Source organism: Somniosus microcephalus, chromosome 2, assembly GCF_052327205.1.
Source record: "Somniosus microcephalus isolate GS21.2 chromosome 2, FLI_Smic_1.0, whole genome shotgun sequence".
Classification (NCBI taxonomy): domain Eukaryota; kingdom Metazoa; phylum Chordata; class Chondrichthyes; order Squaliformes; family Somniosidae; genus Somniosus; species Somniosus microcephalus.
This window is the reverse complement of record NC_140988.1, coordinates 26,822,147-26,839,994: the sequence shown is the minus strand read 5'-3', so window position 1 is coordinate 26,839,994 and position 17,848 is coordinate 26,822,147. Positions and strand designations below refer to the sequence as shown.

Here is a 17,848-nt window from a genome sequence, read left to right as displayed (position 1 = left end):
TGATGCATTTACCGCAATCCTTAAATGTGATTAAATGTGTTAAAATGGTCCAAGTAATGTATCCTTCTGGAATTAGTAATGCAGTTTTTAATCCTCAAAATAACCCTTATATTTGATCAATATTTAGAAAAACATTTTTTTTAAATATTGTAGTGATATACCTATCAATTCGTCCAATAAAAGGCGACGAGTTAGGAACGTAACTAAAGGTTTTTATTGACTAAATAACAGAGCCCACCCTCGTGGGTGATCGGGTCCAACAAGGAGGAATACCAGCCAGTCGACTACCTTTATACCTGGGCAGGTAGGTGGAGCCATGGGCGGAGTCGGAGGTGGTCAGCCCAGGTATAACAGCGCGACAAGAGGCGACCTCGTATAGTGATACAACAGTGATAACAATACAACAGTGATAACTATAGTGTAACGATAGTGAACGATAAAAGTGGTTTACCACATTCACCCCTTGTTTAGATTTGAGTCCGGCGGGGTGAAGTGTACTACCAGTTCTGGTATGTCAGTCTGTCCGGAGGCCTCGTAAGCCTCTCCGATCGTCGCAGCGGCGGTGCTGCATTATCCGGTGTTAATGCTGGTGTCTGCGTGGTCGGCGAAGGCTCGTGGGGTTCCGGCATGCCGTCTACCTGGGCTGGAATTGCGGGGGTGGTGGGGGGGGGTAAAGGTGGTGTCTCCGGAGTGCCCGAGGGTGTGAGGTCTCGTAAGGAGACAGTGTCCTCCCGCCCGTCTGGGTAAGCCACGTAGGCGTACTGGGGGTTGGCGTGCAGGAGGTTCACCCTCTCGACCAGGGGGTCCGTTTTATGGGCCCTCACGTGCTTTCGCAGCAAGACGGGCCCCGGAGAGGTCAGCCAGGTTGGTAGAGTGGTTCCCGTAGTCGACTTCCTGGGGAAAACAAACATTCGTTCATGGGGGGTGGCGTTAACGGCAGTGCAAAGTAGTGACCGGATGGAGTGCAGCGCTGTCGGGAGGACTTCCTGCCAGCGGGAGGTTGGGAGGCCCTTAGACTTTAAGGCTAAGAGGACAGCCTTCCATACCGTCGCGTTCTCTCTTTCCACCTGGCCGTTCCCTCGGGGGTTGTAGCTGGTGGTCCTACTTGCTGCAATACCTCTCGCTAGTAGGAACTGACGGAGTTCCTCGCTCATGAAGGAGGAGCCCCGGTCACTATGTATATAGTTCGGGAACCCGAACAAGGCGAAGAGGTCGTTCAGGCACTTGATGACCGTGGTACTGGTCATGTCTGGGCAGGGGAAGGCAAAAGGGAAACGGGAGTACTCATCAACGATGTTGAGGAAGTACACATTGCGGTCAGATGACGGTAGAGGCCCCTTAAAGTCGATGCTCAGGCGCTCGAAGGGGCGGGTGGCCTTGATCAGGCTTGCTCTGTCCGGCCTATAGAAGTGCGGTTTGCACTCGGCGCAGGTCTGGCAGTTCCTGGTCATGGTCCTGACCTCCTCGATGGAGTAGGTCAGGTTGCGGGCCTTAATGAAATGGTAAAGTCTGGTGACCCCGGGGTGGCAGAGGTCGTTGTGGAGGGTCTGAAGTCTATCAATATGCGTGCTGGCGCATGTAATTCGTGAAAGAGCATCAGGGGGTTCGTTCAGCTTACCTGGCCGGTACAAGATATCATAATCGTAGGTGGATAGCTCGATTCTCCACCTCAAGATCTTGTCATTCTTGATTTTGCCCCTCAGCTTGTTATTAAACATGAAAGCAACGGAACGTTGGTCGGTGAGGAGGGTAAATCGTTTGCCTGCCAGGTAATGCCTCCAGCGCCGTACCGCCTCCACAATTGCCTGGGCTTCCTTCTCGACCGACGAGTGTCGGATCTCGGGGCCCTGTAGGGTCCTTGAGAAGAAGGCCACCGGCCTCCCCTCCTGGTTAAGGGTAGCGGCTAGGGCGAAGTCGGATGCATCGCTCTCCACTTGGAAGGGGATGGACTCATCCACTGCGTGCATTGTGGCCTTGGCTATGTCTCCCTTGATGAGGGAGAAGGCCGCGCACGCTTCCTCCGTGAGGGGGAAGGATGTGGACTTCATGAGGGGTCTGGCTTTGTCCGCATAATTGGGCACCCATTGGGCATAGTAGGCGAAGAGCCCCAGGGTTCTCTTAAGTGCCTTAGGGCAGTGGGGGAGGGGTAGCTCCATGAGGGGGCGCATTCTTTCGGGGTCGGGGCCGATGAGTCCGTTCTCTACTACACAGCCAAGGATGGCAAGGCGCGAGGTGTTAAACACACATTTCTCCTTATTGTAGGTGAGGTTCAGCCGTTGGGCCGTACGGAGGAATTTCTCCAGATTCACGTCATGGTCCTGCCGGTCGCGGCCGCAGATGGTGACGTTATCTAGATAGGGGAATGTGGCCTGCAGTCCGTTCTGGTCAACCATCCGGTCCATCTCCCTTTGGAAGACCGAGACCCCGTTGGTGACACCGAAGGGGACCCTAAGGAAGTGGTATAGGCGCCCATTCGCCTCGAAGGCGGTGTACTGGCGGTCCTCGGGGTGGATAGGGAGTTGGTGGTAGGCCGACTTAAGGTCGATGGTCGAGAATACGCGGTATTGTGCAATCTGATTGACCATGTCAGATATGCGGGGAAGGGGGTATGCGTCCAGCTGGGTGTATCTGTTTATGGTCTGGCTGTAGTCGATGACCAGGCGATTTTTATCGCCGGTCTTAACGACCACGACCTGGGCACGCCAGGGGCTGTTGTTCCCCTCGATAATGCCCTCTTTCAGGAGGCGCCGCACCTCAGAGCTAATGAAGGCTCTGTCCCCAGCGCTGTACCACCTGCTCTTGGTAGCGACGGGTTTGCAGTCGGGGGTGAGGTTAGCGAACAGGGAAGGTGGCGGCACCTTGAGGGTGGATAGGCTGCAGGTGTTACGCGGTGGGCGGTTTAACATTCGCTGGTTGTCGACTGTGAGTGGGGAGAGGGGTCCACCGTATGCTAGGGTTACACTTTGGAGGTGGGATTGGAAGTCCAGCCCTAGTAGGACGGCAGCGCAGAGCTGGGGGAGGACGAGGAGTTTAAAATTTTTATACTCCGTACCCTTAACCGACAAGGTCACAACACAGTAGCCGCTAATGTCCGTGGCGTGGGACCTCGATGCCATCGAGATTCGGTTGCGCGTTGGCAGGACAGGGAGGGAGTAGTGGCTCACCGTGTCTGGGTGGATGAAGCTCTCCGTGCTTCCGCTGTCGAACAGGCAGGTCGTGACGTGGCCGTTTACTTTGATGTCCATCATCGACTTGGACAGGTGGTGTGGGCGGGCTTGATCCAGAGTGACGGAGGCTAGTGTGTAGGTAAGCGAGTCGTTGTCGTCTGCGGGCGAGGCGGTCGTCGGGTCCGGGGGCCCGGTGGCAGTCGGGCGTGGTGGGTAAAATGGCGTCTCCCACGAGGTAGGACAAAATGGCGGAGAAGATGGCTGCCCCCATAACTCACATGAGGCACTATTGGGGTCGGTTGCCTTGATCAAAGATGGCCGCCCCATGACTCGCGTGTGGGGATGCTGGCCTCAGTTGCCTTGAAAGAAGATGGCCGCCCCCACAGTTCGCATGAGGCACTGCTGGCCTCTGAAGATCCGCTCCTGCAGGCCTTAGAGAAGTGGCCTTTCTTCCTGCAGGTTGAGCAGGTAGAGTTCCTGGCTGGGCAGCGCGACCTCGGGTGCTTCTCCTGGCCGCAAAAGAAGCAGCCGGCGGCCCGATCGCGGGTGCCCGATGTCGGAGCCGGTACCGGGGGTGGCGGTCCCGGTCGGGTCCGGAACGCCGATGCTGAGGTAGGTCCCGGGGGCGGCGCTGCGAAGGGTATTGCGGTAGGGGTCGGGCCCGAGTCCCAGGGTCGCGAGCAGTACCTGGAAAACGCCTCCTGGTCCTGATGGGCCACCTCTAGGGAGAGAGCGAGGGCTTCAGCTTTGTCCAGGTCGAGGTCTTTAGCTTCAAGCAGTCTTTGCCGTGAGTAGTCGGACCGTAGGCCTTTCACAAAGGCATCGCGGATATTATCTTCCGTATTTTCAACAGCCGTCACCGCTTTAAAGTCACAGTTCCTGCCGAGTGCTCTTAGCGCCCGTAAAAATTCAGCTACAGACTCTCCTGGCTGTTGCGGGCGGGATCTCGGGCGGTGCCTGGTGTACATGTAATTTACCGGGCTCCGGTACTGCTGTTTCAGTAGGTTGATAGCGGCCTCGTATGTAGTCGTGTCCTGGATGAGTGCGTATACTCTCGGGCTCGCTTGGGCGTTCAGAACTCTTAGTTTGGATCTCTGAGGGACGCCGGATTCTTCCAGGTAGGATTCGAAGCAGTCCAGCCAGTGTTTGAAGTTGAGGGCTGAGTTTGCTGCCTGTGGGTTTAGATCCAGGTACGGTGGTTTGAGGGCTTGCAGCCAAGCCGGCTGGTGTGGCTGGTGTAGCCCGGTGTCTGAAAGCTGCTGTGGCTGTGCTTCTGGGAGGGCTTCTGGCTGGCCAGTAGTAGACATCTTTAAAATTTAGTCAATAAAATTGATATACCTATCAATTCGTCCAATAAAAGGCGACGAGTTAGGAACGTAACTAAAGGTTTTTATTGACTAAATAACAGAGCCCACCCTCGTGGGTGATCGGGTCCAACAAGGAGGAATACCAGCCAGTCGACTACCTTTATACCTGGGCAGGTAGGTGGAGCCATGGGCGGAGTCGGAGGTGGTCAGCCCAGGTATAACAGCGCGACAAGAGGCGACCTCGTATAGTGATACAACAGTGAGAACAGTGATAACAATACAACAGTGATAACTATAGTGTAACGATAGTGAACGATAAAAGTGGTTTACCACCTGTAGGTTGAGGAAAAATTCAGTTGTCTTTGTGCTGTCATGTTTTGGGATTTTTGGACCAACAGAAAGGCTGGGCAATAGCTTGTTAAGATGTTAATGAGCAGCCTTTGCTGTTGTTTCCCAATAGACTATAAGTAAGCAATTTGTTAGCCCATCGTGGTAATCAGCAGTTGTATTGGAAAGTCTTTAGTCTCATTTGTGGCTATGAATAGAGAGATACAAGAAGCTGGGACATAGTTTGACAGAGAGGCTTTTTGAAGCAGAATGCTGCACTGGCAGTCAGGTTTTTAAAGAGAAAGTGATGAGGGCCTTTACTGCATTAAAAGGTCAGAAGTGTTGGAGGAACAGTTGGAAGCAATCTTGTTTAATCAAATAAGATGACCCATTGATGTGGGGATGTGTGGAATGTTCTTTATTCTGTATCATTATATGAAGATTTCGGTGATGTCTCCTACTGCAGCCTTGAAGGAACCTGTTGCATAAAAGTTAAGGGCCACGGTGACCCTGGCAGCCACATGCAGTCCTGTCCATGCCTTGGTTCAAGGCTCGGTTGTGGCTGCAGCTGATGACATATCTCGGTGATGGCCTCCTTTGTGAAGTGAAGGTGCCTGAGACATTGGCCGCGATCTTGCCAGCCCTGGGGAGGCGGGACTGCCGGGAAAATGGCAGGATCTGGGGGTGGGTGCCCATCCCGCAGGATTATTCCCCCTTTTTCCAACAGAGGCGCGGGCTTCCCGACGTCGGGAAACCCCGCCAGGGTCACCGAGGTGAGTAGTGGGTCTGCGGGGATCAGAGGGGTGCAAAAGTGCGCTGTGGAGGTAAGTGATGGGTGCAAGTGTGGAGAGGTGAGTATGTGAGGTGAGTGGAAAGTGATAGAAAATGTTTACTTACCTTTGTTTCTTCCTGCAGGCTTCAACAGTTGGGGAACTGGAGAGTCCTGCATCTCATCGGCAGAGATGACAGACGGCTGCTGCATTCGCCGATGCAACAACCATCTAATCTCTGCTAAAGAAAGAGGTTTGATGGGTCTTGAATACAAGGACTCATCAAACAACAGAGAATGTCAGTGTTTGACAGCGTCACAGAGCTGTCAAGCGATGACAATTCATCTGTCAAAAATTTTTGACAGATGAAACGTCATACGATGTTCTCTGTAACTGGCTTCCCCCTAATTGGCCTGCTAAGCCCGCTGGGCGGGCTTAACCAGGTCAATCAATGGAAAATAGTGTGGGTTGGCCAGAAGTCGATGGAGACAGGACCACGACCCGACAAGCAGCAGTCCCACCTCCAACGCACCCCCCATTGGCAAAATCGCCCCCGTTAAAACTGAAGCAAAATACTGCTGTCGTGCCGCTGCTCAAAATCGGAAATAAAAACAGAAAATGCTGGAAATGCTCAGCATCTGTGGAGAGAGAAACTGAGTTAACGTTTTAGGTTAATGACCTTTTGTCAGACATTGCTCCTCAGTGAAGTTGAGGTATGCGAAGTGATCCCTGAAGCCCCGCTGTGGTTATGGCCTCCTGCACAGTGCTCTCCTCCTCTCCTTTCTTCCTGCTGCTCCTGCTCTCTCCTGTTTTCTTGGCTGATCCCCCTCATCTTCCAGCCCCAAAAGCAGCCCTACCAGACCACCCATGACTGCAGTAAAACTGTTTTGCAGGCTGCTAAACGCAGTCCTGCACCAGCAAAAACTTCTTATCTGAAGTCAGAATTCATTTGCAGAATGTAAAAAAAAAGGGCCAAAAAAACACTCCGAAGCTAACCAGCAGCCTAAAGGGACAAAGCAGCAACTTGTCTGTATAGAGGGATGAGTCTTTTAAATAGCGCTGCTGCAGAGTCCTTGCTGACAGTGCCAAGCGTTGCTGAGCGAGTTTATCACGTAGTGAGTCAAGCACTGTGGCAGCCCAATTTCACGCAAGAATCCGACAACCAGTGTAGGCTCGTTAACTATTGTAATGAGCTTCCTAAATCATTCCGGCATGCATCCTGGATGCCTACGGAGGAGTCTGATCCGAAATGGCGGCGGTGTACCTCTGGCACAGGACGGCGGGCATATTGGATGCTTAGGAATTTTTAGGCCATGATGTCAAATGCCTTTTTCCTCACACATTGACTTGGGAAGTTTGAATAATAACAAATAACATTTGATTCGGTCATCGATGAGAAAAGATAATTCATCCTATCAAAGGTCATTCTTCTAGCACATTAATTCTCTCATCATGTCATCCATATATATTTTGAATAACTCCGATGTCTTAACCTCTATTGATGTAACTTGGAGGATTTTTTGCTGTGAAAAGCTTTCCAGAAAGCTCCTTAAGTTTGTCAAGTGATTAGCTGACCAGTAAGGTCCCAAGTTTGTTCTCTAGTCTGTATTATGTTAGCTGGCAGCAATGGGCAGCAGTAGATGTGTTGGTGCCCCCGAGTTAAGGAAAGAATCTTACTCAAGATTCCCACTGCTAATTGCTGTCAAGAAAACCTTGCTAGAAGTACACGTGCAAATGTCCAATGAAGATAGAAAGCAGCTTTGATGGCTCACATGGTTGAATGGACTGCCAACACTCACGGTCACAATTCACACTTGATTATTGCCTCAGGCAAAGTCCTGGAGGATGCCTGACACATCTGGAACAGTAACACAGCACAAGTCAGTGCCTTCAGGAGAATAGAAAAAATTTGATTTTTTTTGTATCTGTTCCAAATTTACTTTTTGCCAATTTCCAAGTATGTCCTTTTATCCCACTCTCCAAGTTTATTTTGAATTATTAATCCGCGTTTACTTTAGCTATACAAATTAAAATTTTATATACTTTTCTAAATGCCTTCTTTCTTCACTGAAGGGTATGTTTTCCGTTGTTAACAACAATAGAGGTTCACATTAAAAGTGGTGGGAAGCCAAAGAAAGAGTGATAGAAGTGCCAGCTGGCATTTGTGGCAGTTCCCTGGTGTTCTGCCCCATGAAAACAGAATTGTTAGTATTCACATCTGGCATTGTTTTATTATCCACTGCTCAATAATTCTACTAAGGGCTTGTTTATGGCTCCTAACACAGGTTGACGTTGTTTCTCTTTGGGTGCAATCAATGTTTTGATGGTGTCCACTACTCCTGACCTGAGTTGAACTTAATGGTGGAGATTTTCCTCTTTATTGTGCCTAAAGAAGGCTTAGTTTCCAGATGCAATCCAGAGAAAGGGAGAGTGGAGATCCATTGCATCAGGTTTCCACCCCCCACCGTGCTGTCATGGGATTTCCCAGAAACTCGTAAGTGGGCTGCTCCTGGAGTAGGTGCAGGACCATCAAAAGCATAGTAACAAGGTTGGAGAGGGTGTTCCTGGCCTACCACCTCACTTTCCTGCTCACCTGCCCATTGGGTGCGGAACTCGTGAGGCACCCAAAGTAATCTGGTGGTGGGGCTTGTGTCAGGACCCTCTGTGGATCCACTCCAGCGGCAGCCTGAAGGCTCATGCTGCTGCTGGCCACCCCTGACTGCCTGTATCCCACGGAAAGTCCATGCCAGGGTGAATACCATTACTGGGTTTGTGCCTGGGCAATGTAAATAGTCCAGATCAGGAAAATCGGGCTAGACTCCCTTCCCAGATGTGGCACCTCTTCAGCGTACTGGACTGTCAGGCGACCAGTGGAGGCTCGGAGATGAATATCGACCTCATTATATCTCTGGCTGATGAGTATTACAGCTGCAATGTGTGTTATCTGTATCTCAACAACAACAACTTGTATTTATATAGCGCCTTTAATGTAGTAAAACATCCAAAGGCGCGTCACAGGAGTATTAAAAGACAATGGGCCAGAAATTCGGGTCCCCACGGGTGAGTACGCACTGGGTAGTCACGCGTAGGCCCAATGAAAGTGCCGGTTTCGTGCATGCACTGCGCATGCGTGGGAGACCAGAACTTCCGTTCCCTTAAAGGAAGGGGTTCACAGGTCAAATGCATGCGCCAGAGAGGCAGCGCGTATACCGCCTGGAACTTCCGGTTTTTTTGCAGGTTTCTCCGGGAGGGTAAGTCTCCAGCAGCTGCTATTACATCTTTTATAATGCTAGAGTCAATTCTAAGAGATGTAATAGCAGAGCACTTGGAAAGCAGTGACAGGATCGGACAAAGTCAACATGGATTTACAAAAGGTAAATCATGCTTGACTAATCTACTGGAATTTTTTGAGGATGTAACTGGTAAAATAGATAAGGGAGAACCAGTGGATGTGGTGTATTTGGACTTTCAGAAGGCTTTCGATAAAGTCCCGCATAAGAGATTAGCGTGCAAAATTAAGGCACATGGGATTGGGGGCAAGGTATTGACTTGGATAGGGAACTGGTTGATGGACAGAAAGCAAAGAGTTGGAATAAACGGGTCATTTTCCAAGTGGCAGGCAGTGACTAGTGGGGTACCGCAAAGATCGGTCCTAGGACCCCAGCTGTTCATAATATATATTAATGATCTGGACGAGGGAATTGGATGTAATATCTCCAAATTTGCAGACGACACAAAGCTGGGTGGGAGGGTATGCTGCGAGGAGGATGTCATGAAACTCCAGTACGATTTGGACAGGTTAGGTGATTGGGCAGAAACATGGCAAATGCACTATAATGTGGATAAATGTGAGGTTATCCACTTTGGTGGCAAAAACAGGAAGGCACATTATTATTTGAATGGCAATAGATTGGGAGAAGGGGAAGTGCAAAGAGACCTGGGTGTTCTTGTGCACCAGTCGCTGAAGGTAAGCATGCAGGTGCAGCAGGCGGTTAAGAAGGCAAATGGTATGTTGGCCTTCGTAGCAAGAGGGTTCGAGTACAGGAACAAGGATGTCTTGCTGCAGTTGTACAGGGCCTTGGTGAGACCGCACCTTGAGTATTGTGTGCAGTATTGGTCGCCTTATCTGAGGAAGGACGTACTTGCCGTGGAAGGAGTGCAGCGAAGATTCACCAGGCTGATACCTGGGATGGCAGGAATGACGTATGAGGAGAGATTGTGTCAATTGGGCTTATACTCACTGGAGTTTAGAAGATTGAGAGGGGATCTCATCGAAACCTATAAAATTCTCTCAGGCCTAGACAGACTAGATGCTGGAAGGATGTTCCCAATGGTCGGGGAGTCCAGAACCAGGGGTCATAGTCTAAGGATAAGGGGTAGGACATTTAGGACTGAAATGAGGAGGAATTTCTTCACCCAGAGAGTGGTGAACCTGTGGAATTCTCTGCCATAGAGGGCGGTGGAGGCCAGTTCATTAAATATATTCAAGAAAGAGTTGGATATATTTCTTAAGGCTAAAGGGATCAAGGGATATGGGGAGAAGGCAGGGACAGGGTACTGAATTTGAATGATCAGCCATGATCTCATTGAATGGCGGAGCAGGCTCGAAGGGCCGAATGGCCTACTCCTGCTCCTATCTTCTATGTTTACGCTTTTAAAAAGCAGTCGCAAGGCCTGCTTTTAACAAGGTAAGTGGTTAATTAAGTTAAATTAAAACATTTTTTCCACAGGTTTATTATTTTTAAATACTTTAAAGAAAGGTAAGTTTATTTTTAGCCCCGTTAGAAACTGTAATTAATTTTTTCAAAAATTTAAATTATTGTTTAAAATAGTTATTTTATATAATTTATAGTTATTTTAAAAATGTGATTTAAAAAAAAATTTATTTGAAGTTTTAGTGATGTTTTGGGGCTGAATAGTATTCATAGATTTGACAGCTCTTCCTGTCAAATCTATGAATACAGATTCCCTGCTACCATTGGCTCTCCGTGACCCACCTGATCCCAGGGAATGCTTCAAACTAACTGCGCCCCTGGGATACGCAAGCGCACTGCGCGCCGGCAGTTGGAGGAAGCCCAGGAGTGGAATCCCACGCAGGCCCACGGCACAACGGCTGGCGCGCTAGATAAGTGCAGGTCGGAGGCTTGCACCCGCGGGAAGCCTCCGACCCAAATTTCTGGGCCAAAAAATTTGACACCGAGCCACATGAGGAGAAATTTGGGCAGGTGACCAAAATCTTCGTCAAAGAGGTAGGTTTTAAGGAGCGTCTTAAAGGAGGAAGGGGAGGTAGAGAGGTGGAGAGGTTTAGGCAGGGATTTCCAGAGCTTAGAGCCCAGGCAACAGAAGGCAAGGCCACCAATGGTTGAGCGATTATAATCAGGGATGCTCAAGAGGGCAGAATTTGAGGAGCGCAGATATCTTTGGGGGGTTGTGGGACTGAAGGAGATTACAGAGATAGGGAGGGGTGAGGCTTTGGAGAGATATGAAAACAAGGATGAGAATTTTGAAATTGAGGCATTGCTTAACCGGGAGCCAACGTAGGTCAGCAAGCACAGGGGTGATGGGTGAACGGGACTTGGTGCAAGTTTAGGACACGGGCAGCTAATTTTTGGATGACCTCAAGTTTACATAGGGTAGAATGTGGGAGGCCAGCCAGGAGTGCATTGGAATAGTCACATCTAGAGGTAAAAAAGGCATGGATGAGGGTTTCAGCAGTGGATGAGGCAAGGGCAGAGATGGGTGATGTCACGGCTTCTATTCTCCACTGCTAACATTCTTCTTAAACCCCTCTTCCCCTGTCTCCTCCACCCTCACCTCTGACAACAAGTGTGAGGAGCTCATGGACTTCTTTGTCTCTAAGATTGAAACCATCTGATCAGCTGCCTCTGCCACTTCCCTTCCTTCCCCTAGCCCACCGGGTCAAACTTCCTCTAAGGTTCCCTCCTGCCCTAGCCCTGAACTCACATCTTTCTCGCAATTTTTCTCCAATCTCCCCTCATGACCTCTCCGCACTCATCTTGTCTATGAGACCCACCTCCTGCTCCCTCGACCCTATTCCCACCAAACTGCTGACCACTCAACTTCCTTTTGGGCTCCCATGTTAGCTAACATTGTTCACGGTTCTCTCTCCTCAGGTACTGGCCCCCTCTCCCTCAAATCAGGTGTCATCACCCCTCTCCTCAAAAATCCAACCCTTGACCCCCTCCGTCCTTGCAAACTACCGCCCCGTCTCCAACCTCCCTTTCCTCTCCAAAGTCCTTGAACGTATTGTTGCCTCCCAAATCCGTGCCCATCTTTCCCGCAACTCCCTTTGTTTGAATCCCTCCAATCAGGCTTCCGCCCCGTCACAGTACCGAAACGGCTCTCATCAAAGTCACAAATGACATTCTTTGTGACTGTGACAAAGGTAAACTATCCCTCCTCGTCCTTCTCAACTTGCCTGCAGCCTTTGACATGGTTGACCACTCCATCCTTCTCCAACGCCTCTCCATCATCGTCCAGCTGGGTGGGACTGCACTCGTCTGGTTCCATTTCTCTCTGTCTAATCGTAGCCAGAGAATCACCTGCAATGGCTTCTCTTCCCACTCCCACATCGTTACCTCTGGTGTCCCTCAAGGATCTATCCTTGGCCCACTCCTATTTCTCATCTACATGCTGCTCCTAGGCGACAACATCCGAAAACACAGCGTCAGTTTCCACATGTACGCTGATGACACCCAGCTCTACCTCACTACCACTTCTCTCGACCCCTCCACGGTCTCTAAATTGTCAGACCGCTTGTGCGACATCCAGTTCTGGATGAGCAGAAATTTTCTCCAACTAAATATTGGGAAGACCTAAGCCATTATTTTCAGTCCCTGCCACAAACTCCATTCCCTGGCCACTGACTCCATCCTTCTCCCTAACATCTGTCTGAGGCTGAACCAAACTGTTCGCAAGCTTGGTATCATATTTGACCCTGAAATGAGCTTCCGACCACATATCCGCATCATAACCGCATAATCCATAGGAGACACAGCGGAAAGCAGAAGAAAAGGCTTCGTAGAGGACTAGCAGCCGCCCATACTAGCAACCGCCCTGGGGCCATATGTACAGACCAACAAGCAGCAACCTATCCCTCATGGAGAGTACTGCATGGATGCTGACCTGTGCCACCTCCTGAATGTCATATTTCATGGATAACAGTCAGTCAGCACTGCCCTCCTTGTGGAAGTCAAGATAAAGACTGCATTCAATGTTTATGCCACAGATGCTTCCAGGCTGTCCCCGTGTTTGCGTGGGTTTACTCCGGGTGCTCCGGTTTCCTCCCACAGTCCAAAGATGTGTGGGTTAGGTTGATTGGCTATGATAAATTGACCCTTAGTGTTAGGGGGATTAAATACGTGGGGATAGGGTGGGATATGTGTTGGTTGCGGGGATCGGGTGGGATATGTGTCGGTGCAGGCTCGATGGGCCGAAATGGCCTCTATCTGCACTGTGTGGTTTCTGTGATTTCTGTTCTGTGAAAAGTAAACTACTCTTTGATACATGGACCCATTCAACATGTAGGTGCCTGATGTGCTGTTTGGCTATACCCTCTGACCTTAGCCCAAAGCTACGGCTGCACTATCAAAAGCCGCAGAGCTTCTACCAACCTGTGGTGTTCCCTAGGGAATAATGGGCAGTCACAAATTGCCCAAATATTTGGGCAGCCTCCTGCAGTTCTGTTGAAACATTAAAAGAGCTTTCACTTGGTTAATATGCTGATGGTATGTAACCATCGATTTAGAATTATGCACGGCAGCAGCCATGATTCATGAATCTTGAGCCAATCCAACATTACCAAGCTCTTTCAGGGGGTTGTAATTTGGTATTTGAAAAAATTCTATACGTATATATGTATTTCTAACTGCATATTTGATAACATCATGTGTTGATTATTGATTTCATATGTTTTTGATTAAAGGAAGGAGAAACAATTGAAGAAACTGAATATACAATGTGATAAGAAAGATTTTGAGCTGGTACCATTAGTGACACGTCAGGTAAAATAATAAGATACACTGCATCAAGTTTGTTTGAGTGCTTTGGGTCTAGAATTAAAGAGAAAACCTTAATTTCTGGCTAGTTCAAATAATCTAAAGGAGTAGAATTATGTCAGATATAGTAATTGGTGGCAGAAGTAATGGGCTGGACCTTGCTGGAAAAATAATGGCGTGTTCACGACGCACACCGTGATTAACGTGTAAATCGGCCAGCAAGTTCAGGGGATTAAGAGATACCATGAGTTGCGATCTCCTGAACTTGCTGGTCAATTCACGCCACTCCGTTATTTGCTTTGCACAAATGGCTGAAGGGTGCAGAAAAAAGTCTAACTAACCGGGCATGCTCCAGCAAAAGCTGGCCTGACTAATTCAGTGACATTTTATTATAAAAGTCTGATAGAGGTCCCTTAATAGTTGTTGAAAAAGGCAATTTGTGACTGAACTACACAGATCAGAATGGCCCAAATGTTAAGTTATCTGATCTCAGTTGGGATGACAGAAAGGGTGCTATAATTGCCCTTGGCATCCTTGGCCTAAGGAAGGGATAATCAGCTACCCTTTCCACTCTTGATTGCTGTTTAGTGAGTTTTGCTGGGAAGTGTGCATGTGTAGATGCAACAGGATCAAGATTGCCTCAATTTAGTGCTCCCGGCTCCATGACAGAGTACTCAGGAACATAGGAACATAGTAACAGGAATGGGCAATTTATCCCCTCAATCCCATTCCACCAATCAAATAGATCATGGCTGATCTGCACCTCACCTCCATTTACCTGCCTTTGTTCCATATCCCTTGATACTTATAAAAGTATAAAATTCTGACAGGACTGGACAGACTAGATGCAGGAAGGATGTTCCCGATGGCGGGGGAGTCCAGAACCAGGGGTCACAGTCTAAGGATAAGGGGTAAGCCATTTAGGACTGAGATGAGGAGGAATTTCTTCACCCAGAGCGTGGTGAACCTGTGGAATTCTCTACCACAGAAGGCAGTTGAGGCCAATTCATCATTAAATATATTCAAGAAGGAGTTGGATATATTTCTTAAGGCTAAAGGGATCAAGGGATATGGGGAGAAAGCAGGGACCGGGTACTGAATTTGGATGATCAGCCATGATCGCATTGAATGGCGGAGCAGGCTCGATGGGCCGAATGGCCTACTCCTGCTCCTATCTTCTATGTTGATACCCTTACCCAGCAAAAATCTATTGATCTCAGTCTTGAAAGTTTCAATTTACCCAGCATCCACAGCTTTGTGGGGAAGAGTAGGTTTCCACTAGCCTTTGTGTGGGAAAAAAAAATGGACTAGCTCTAAATTTAAGATTATGCCCCCCTTGTTCTGGCTTCCCCCACCAGAGGACATGGGGATAATTTTAACTTAACTCACCGGTCAGGAAACTCAGAGATAGGGTGCTGGTTTTACACCCGGACCTATTATATTGAAGTCAAAGGAGTGTAAAATTGGGCGGGGTGTAAAGCCAGCATTGCACCAGATCTCATCCGTTTCCCGACAGGTGGGTTAGGTTAAAATTGGTCTCGATCCTTTCGAATCCCGTTACCATTTTAAAGACCTCGATTAGCTCATCCCTCAACCTTCTAAACTGAAGGGAATACAAACCAAGTTTGTACAAGCGTTGTCCTAGTAATTTAACCCTTTACGCTCTGGTATCGTTCTGATGAGTCTGTGCTGTCCCCCCTTTCCAAGGCCAATATATCCTTCCTGAGGTTCAGTGCCCAAAACTGAACACAGTGCTCCAGATGGGGCCTGACCAAGGTCTACACAACTGAAGCACCACTTCCTCACTTTTGTATTCCATTCCCCTTCCTGACATGAGAGAAATGAATCCTCAATTTTAGAGGGTCTGTGGAGGCTGCTCAAAAAACAGCTAAAGATATTTTGAAACTTCTATTTATGTGGGGCCAGGCTCCGACTGCTGGCCAGCTCCGTGCAGGGTTGATGTCCGCAGCATATAAATGAGATCTGGACCTCAGAATAGCTTGGGCCTCATGGCGGTAACAACCCACTGACTACCCACTGGGCACATAAAATTAAAATTGACACCATGTTGTGTAAACTGAAAACTTAACAAAATAGTGGGAAAACGAGAATTTACCTAGAAACTGCTGGCAGTCAGGTTTAAAATGGCAATGTTGGTACTGTTTAATGTTTGCTTCTCGTTCTCCACATACAAGTAAATAAAGCATTGTGTGAATGAGACTTCCCTGTCTTATTCACAAACCATGTGATGATCCCCAAGGCATGCTGTAGATAAGGTCTCAATCTAAATGCCCTCCTCATTTCTTTTTCTCCCATTATTAACAAGTCCGTTCTACTGGAGCTCTGCCCGAGTAAACAGCTCTTCACCCACCGTTTAAAGCAGCACTCTCCTCCAATTCATTTGGTAATCGTTAATTTAGTAGCATATTTAATCGTTGCAAATTTTTTCATGCAAAGTTCCTGCAGTTTTTTCTTCTCCATTTCTGCTCAGAAGTTTTTCTGAATTCTGAGCATAATTTGTTCTTTTCTCCATCCAAACCTTCAGTTGAGATAGTCATTGATCAGCATTGTTGCCTATTACCTTCCCTTGGCTGTAGGTCAGTAGAATTTTAAAAGATGATTATTTTCTAATCGCAAATCAGGTGATCCCAATCGTTAAAAGTGGGCAGAGATCTACTAGACCGGATCACCACCCACTTCGTATCCTGTGCAAAATAACAACAGAAAATGCTGGAAAAACTCAGCAGGCCAGGCAACATCCGTGGAGAGAAAATAGAGTCAACGTTTCGGGTGAAAACCCTTTATCAAGACTAAAGAGGCACAGGGAATGAAATAGATTAAGAGGCCGGGCTGGGAGAGAACAAAAGAGAAGTGAAGAGACATTAAGAGGTATTCAAAATGAGACGAGATGGTGATTGGACTAGTGGAGACAAAAGACAGCTCTAGATTAGGTGTGAAATGCGTTGGCAGAATGGGAGACAGCTGCCATGTGGGAGAGAGAAAGAAAAAGAAGGGGGGAGAAGGCCAAAACAAAGGTGTGGATAAAAAATATAAGTAAAAATGTAATAGGGGCCGAGGTTATGATCTGAAATTGTTGAACTCGATATTGAGTCCAGAGGGCTGTAAAGTGCCTAATCGGAAGATGAGGTGCTGTTCCTCGAGTTTACGGTGAGCTTCCGTGGAACAATGCAAGAGGCAGAGGACGGTGAGGTCCGAGTGGGAATGGGGCGGTGAATTAAAATGACAGGCGACCGGAAGCTCGGGGTCATCCTTACGGACTGAACGGAGGTGTTCCGCAAAGTGGTCACCCAATCTGCGTTTGGTCTCCCCAATGTAGAGGAGACCACATCGTGAGCAGCGAATACAGTATACTAGATTGCAAGAAGTACAAGTAAATCGCTGTTTCACCTGGAAGGGGTGTTTGGGGCCCTGGACAGTGGGAAGTGGGGAGGTATAAGGGCAGGTGTTACATCTCCTGCGCTTGCACGGGAAGGTGCCAGGTGAAGGGGAAGGGATGCTGGGGGTGATAGAGGAGTGGACTAGGGTGTCTCGGAGGGAGCGGTCCCTACGGAATGCTGAAAGGGGAGTGAAGGGGAAGATGCATTTGGTGGTGGGATCACTTTGGAGGTGGCGGAAATGGCGGAGGATGATCCGTTGAATGTGGATGCTGGTGGGGCGCAAGGTGAGGACAAGGGGAACCCTATCGTGGTTCTGGGAGGGAGGGGCAGGGGTGAGGGCAGAAGTGCGGGAGATAGAACGGACACGGTCGAGGGCCGTGTCAACCACGGTAGAGGGGAATCCTCGGTTGAGGAAAAAGGAAGACATGACGGAAGCACTGGTGTGGAAGGTGGCATCGTCGGAGCAGATGCGGCAGAGACGGAGAAACTGGGAGAATGGAATAGAGTCCTTAGAGGAGGCAGGGTGGGAGAAAGTGTAGTCCAGGTAGCTGTGGGAGTCAGTGGGCTTGTAGTGAATGTTGGTCAATAATCTATCCCCAGAGATGGAGACGGAGAAGTCGAGGAAGGGAAGGGAAGAGTCAGAGATGGACTGAGGGAAGGGTGGAATTTGGAGGCAAAGTGAATGAAATTGTCTAGTTCAGGGCGAGAGCAGGAAACGGCACCGATACAGTCATCAATGTATTGGATAAAGAGGTGAGGGAGGGGACCCGAGTAGGACTGGAACAAAGAGTATTCCACATATCCCACGAAAAGGCAGGCATAGCTAGGACCCATGCGGGTACCCATAGCAACACCTTTGAT

The 17,848-nt window shown here is 48.8% G+C and overlaps 1 protein-coding gene across 3 annotated transcripts in view; it reads left to right on the top strand.

Moving 5' to 3' along the window:
• LOC147122620 (uncharacterized) overlaps positions 1 to 17,848 on the top strand; it is a 111,109-nt gene that overhangs the window by 79,129 nt on the left and 14,132 nt on the right. For all 3 annotated transcript variants that reach the window (XM_086003563.1, XM_086003570.1, XM_086003579.1), the window contains exon 7: positions 13,517 to 13,595. In XM_086003563.1, coding sequence (XP_085859689.1) covers positions 13,517 to 13,595 — 79 coding nt within the window. The remainder of the gene's footprint in view (positions 1 to 13,516; positions 13,596 to 17,848) is intronic.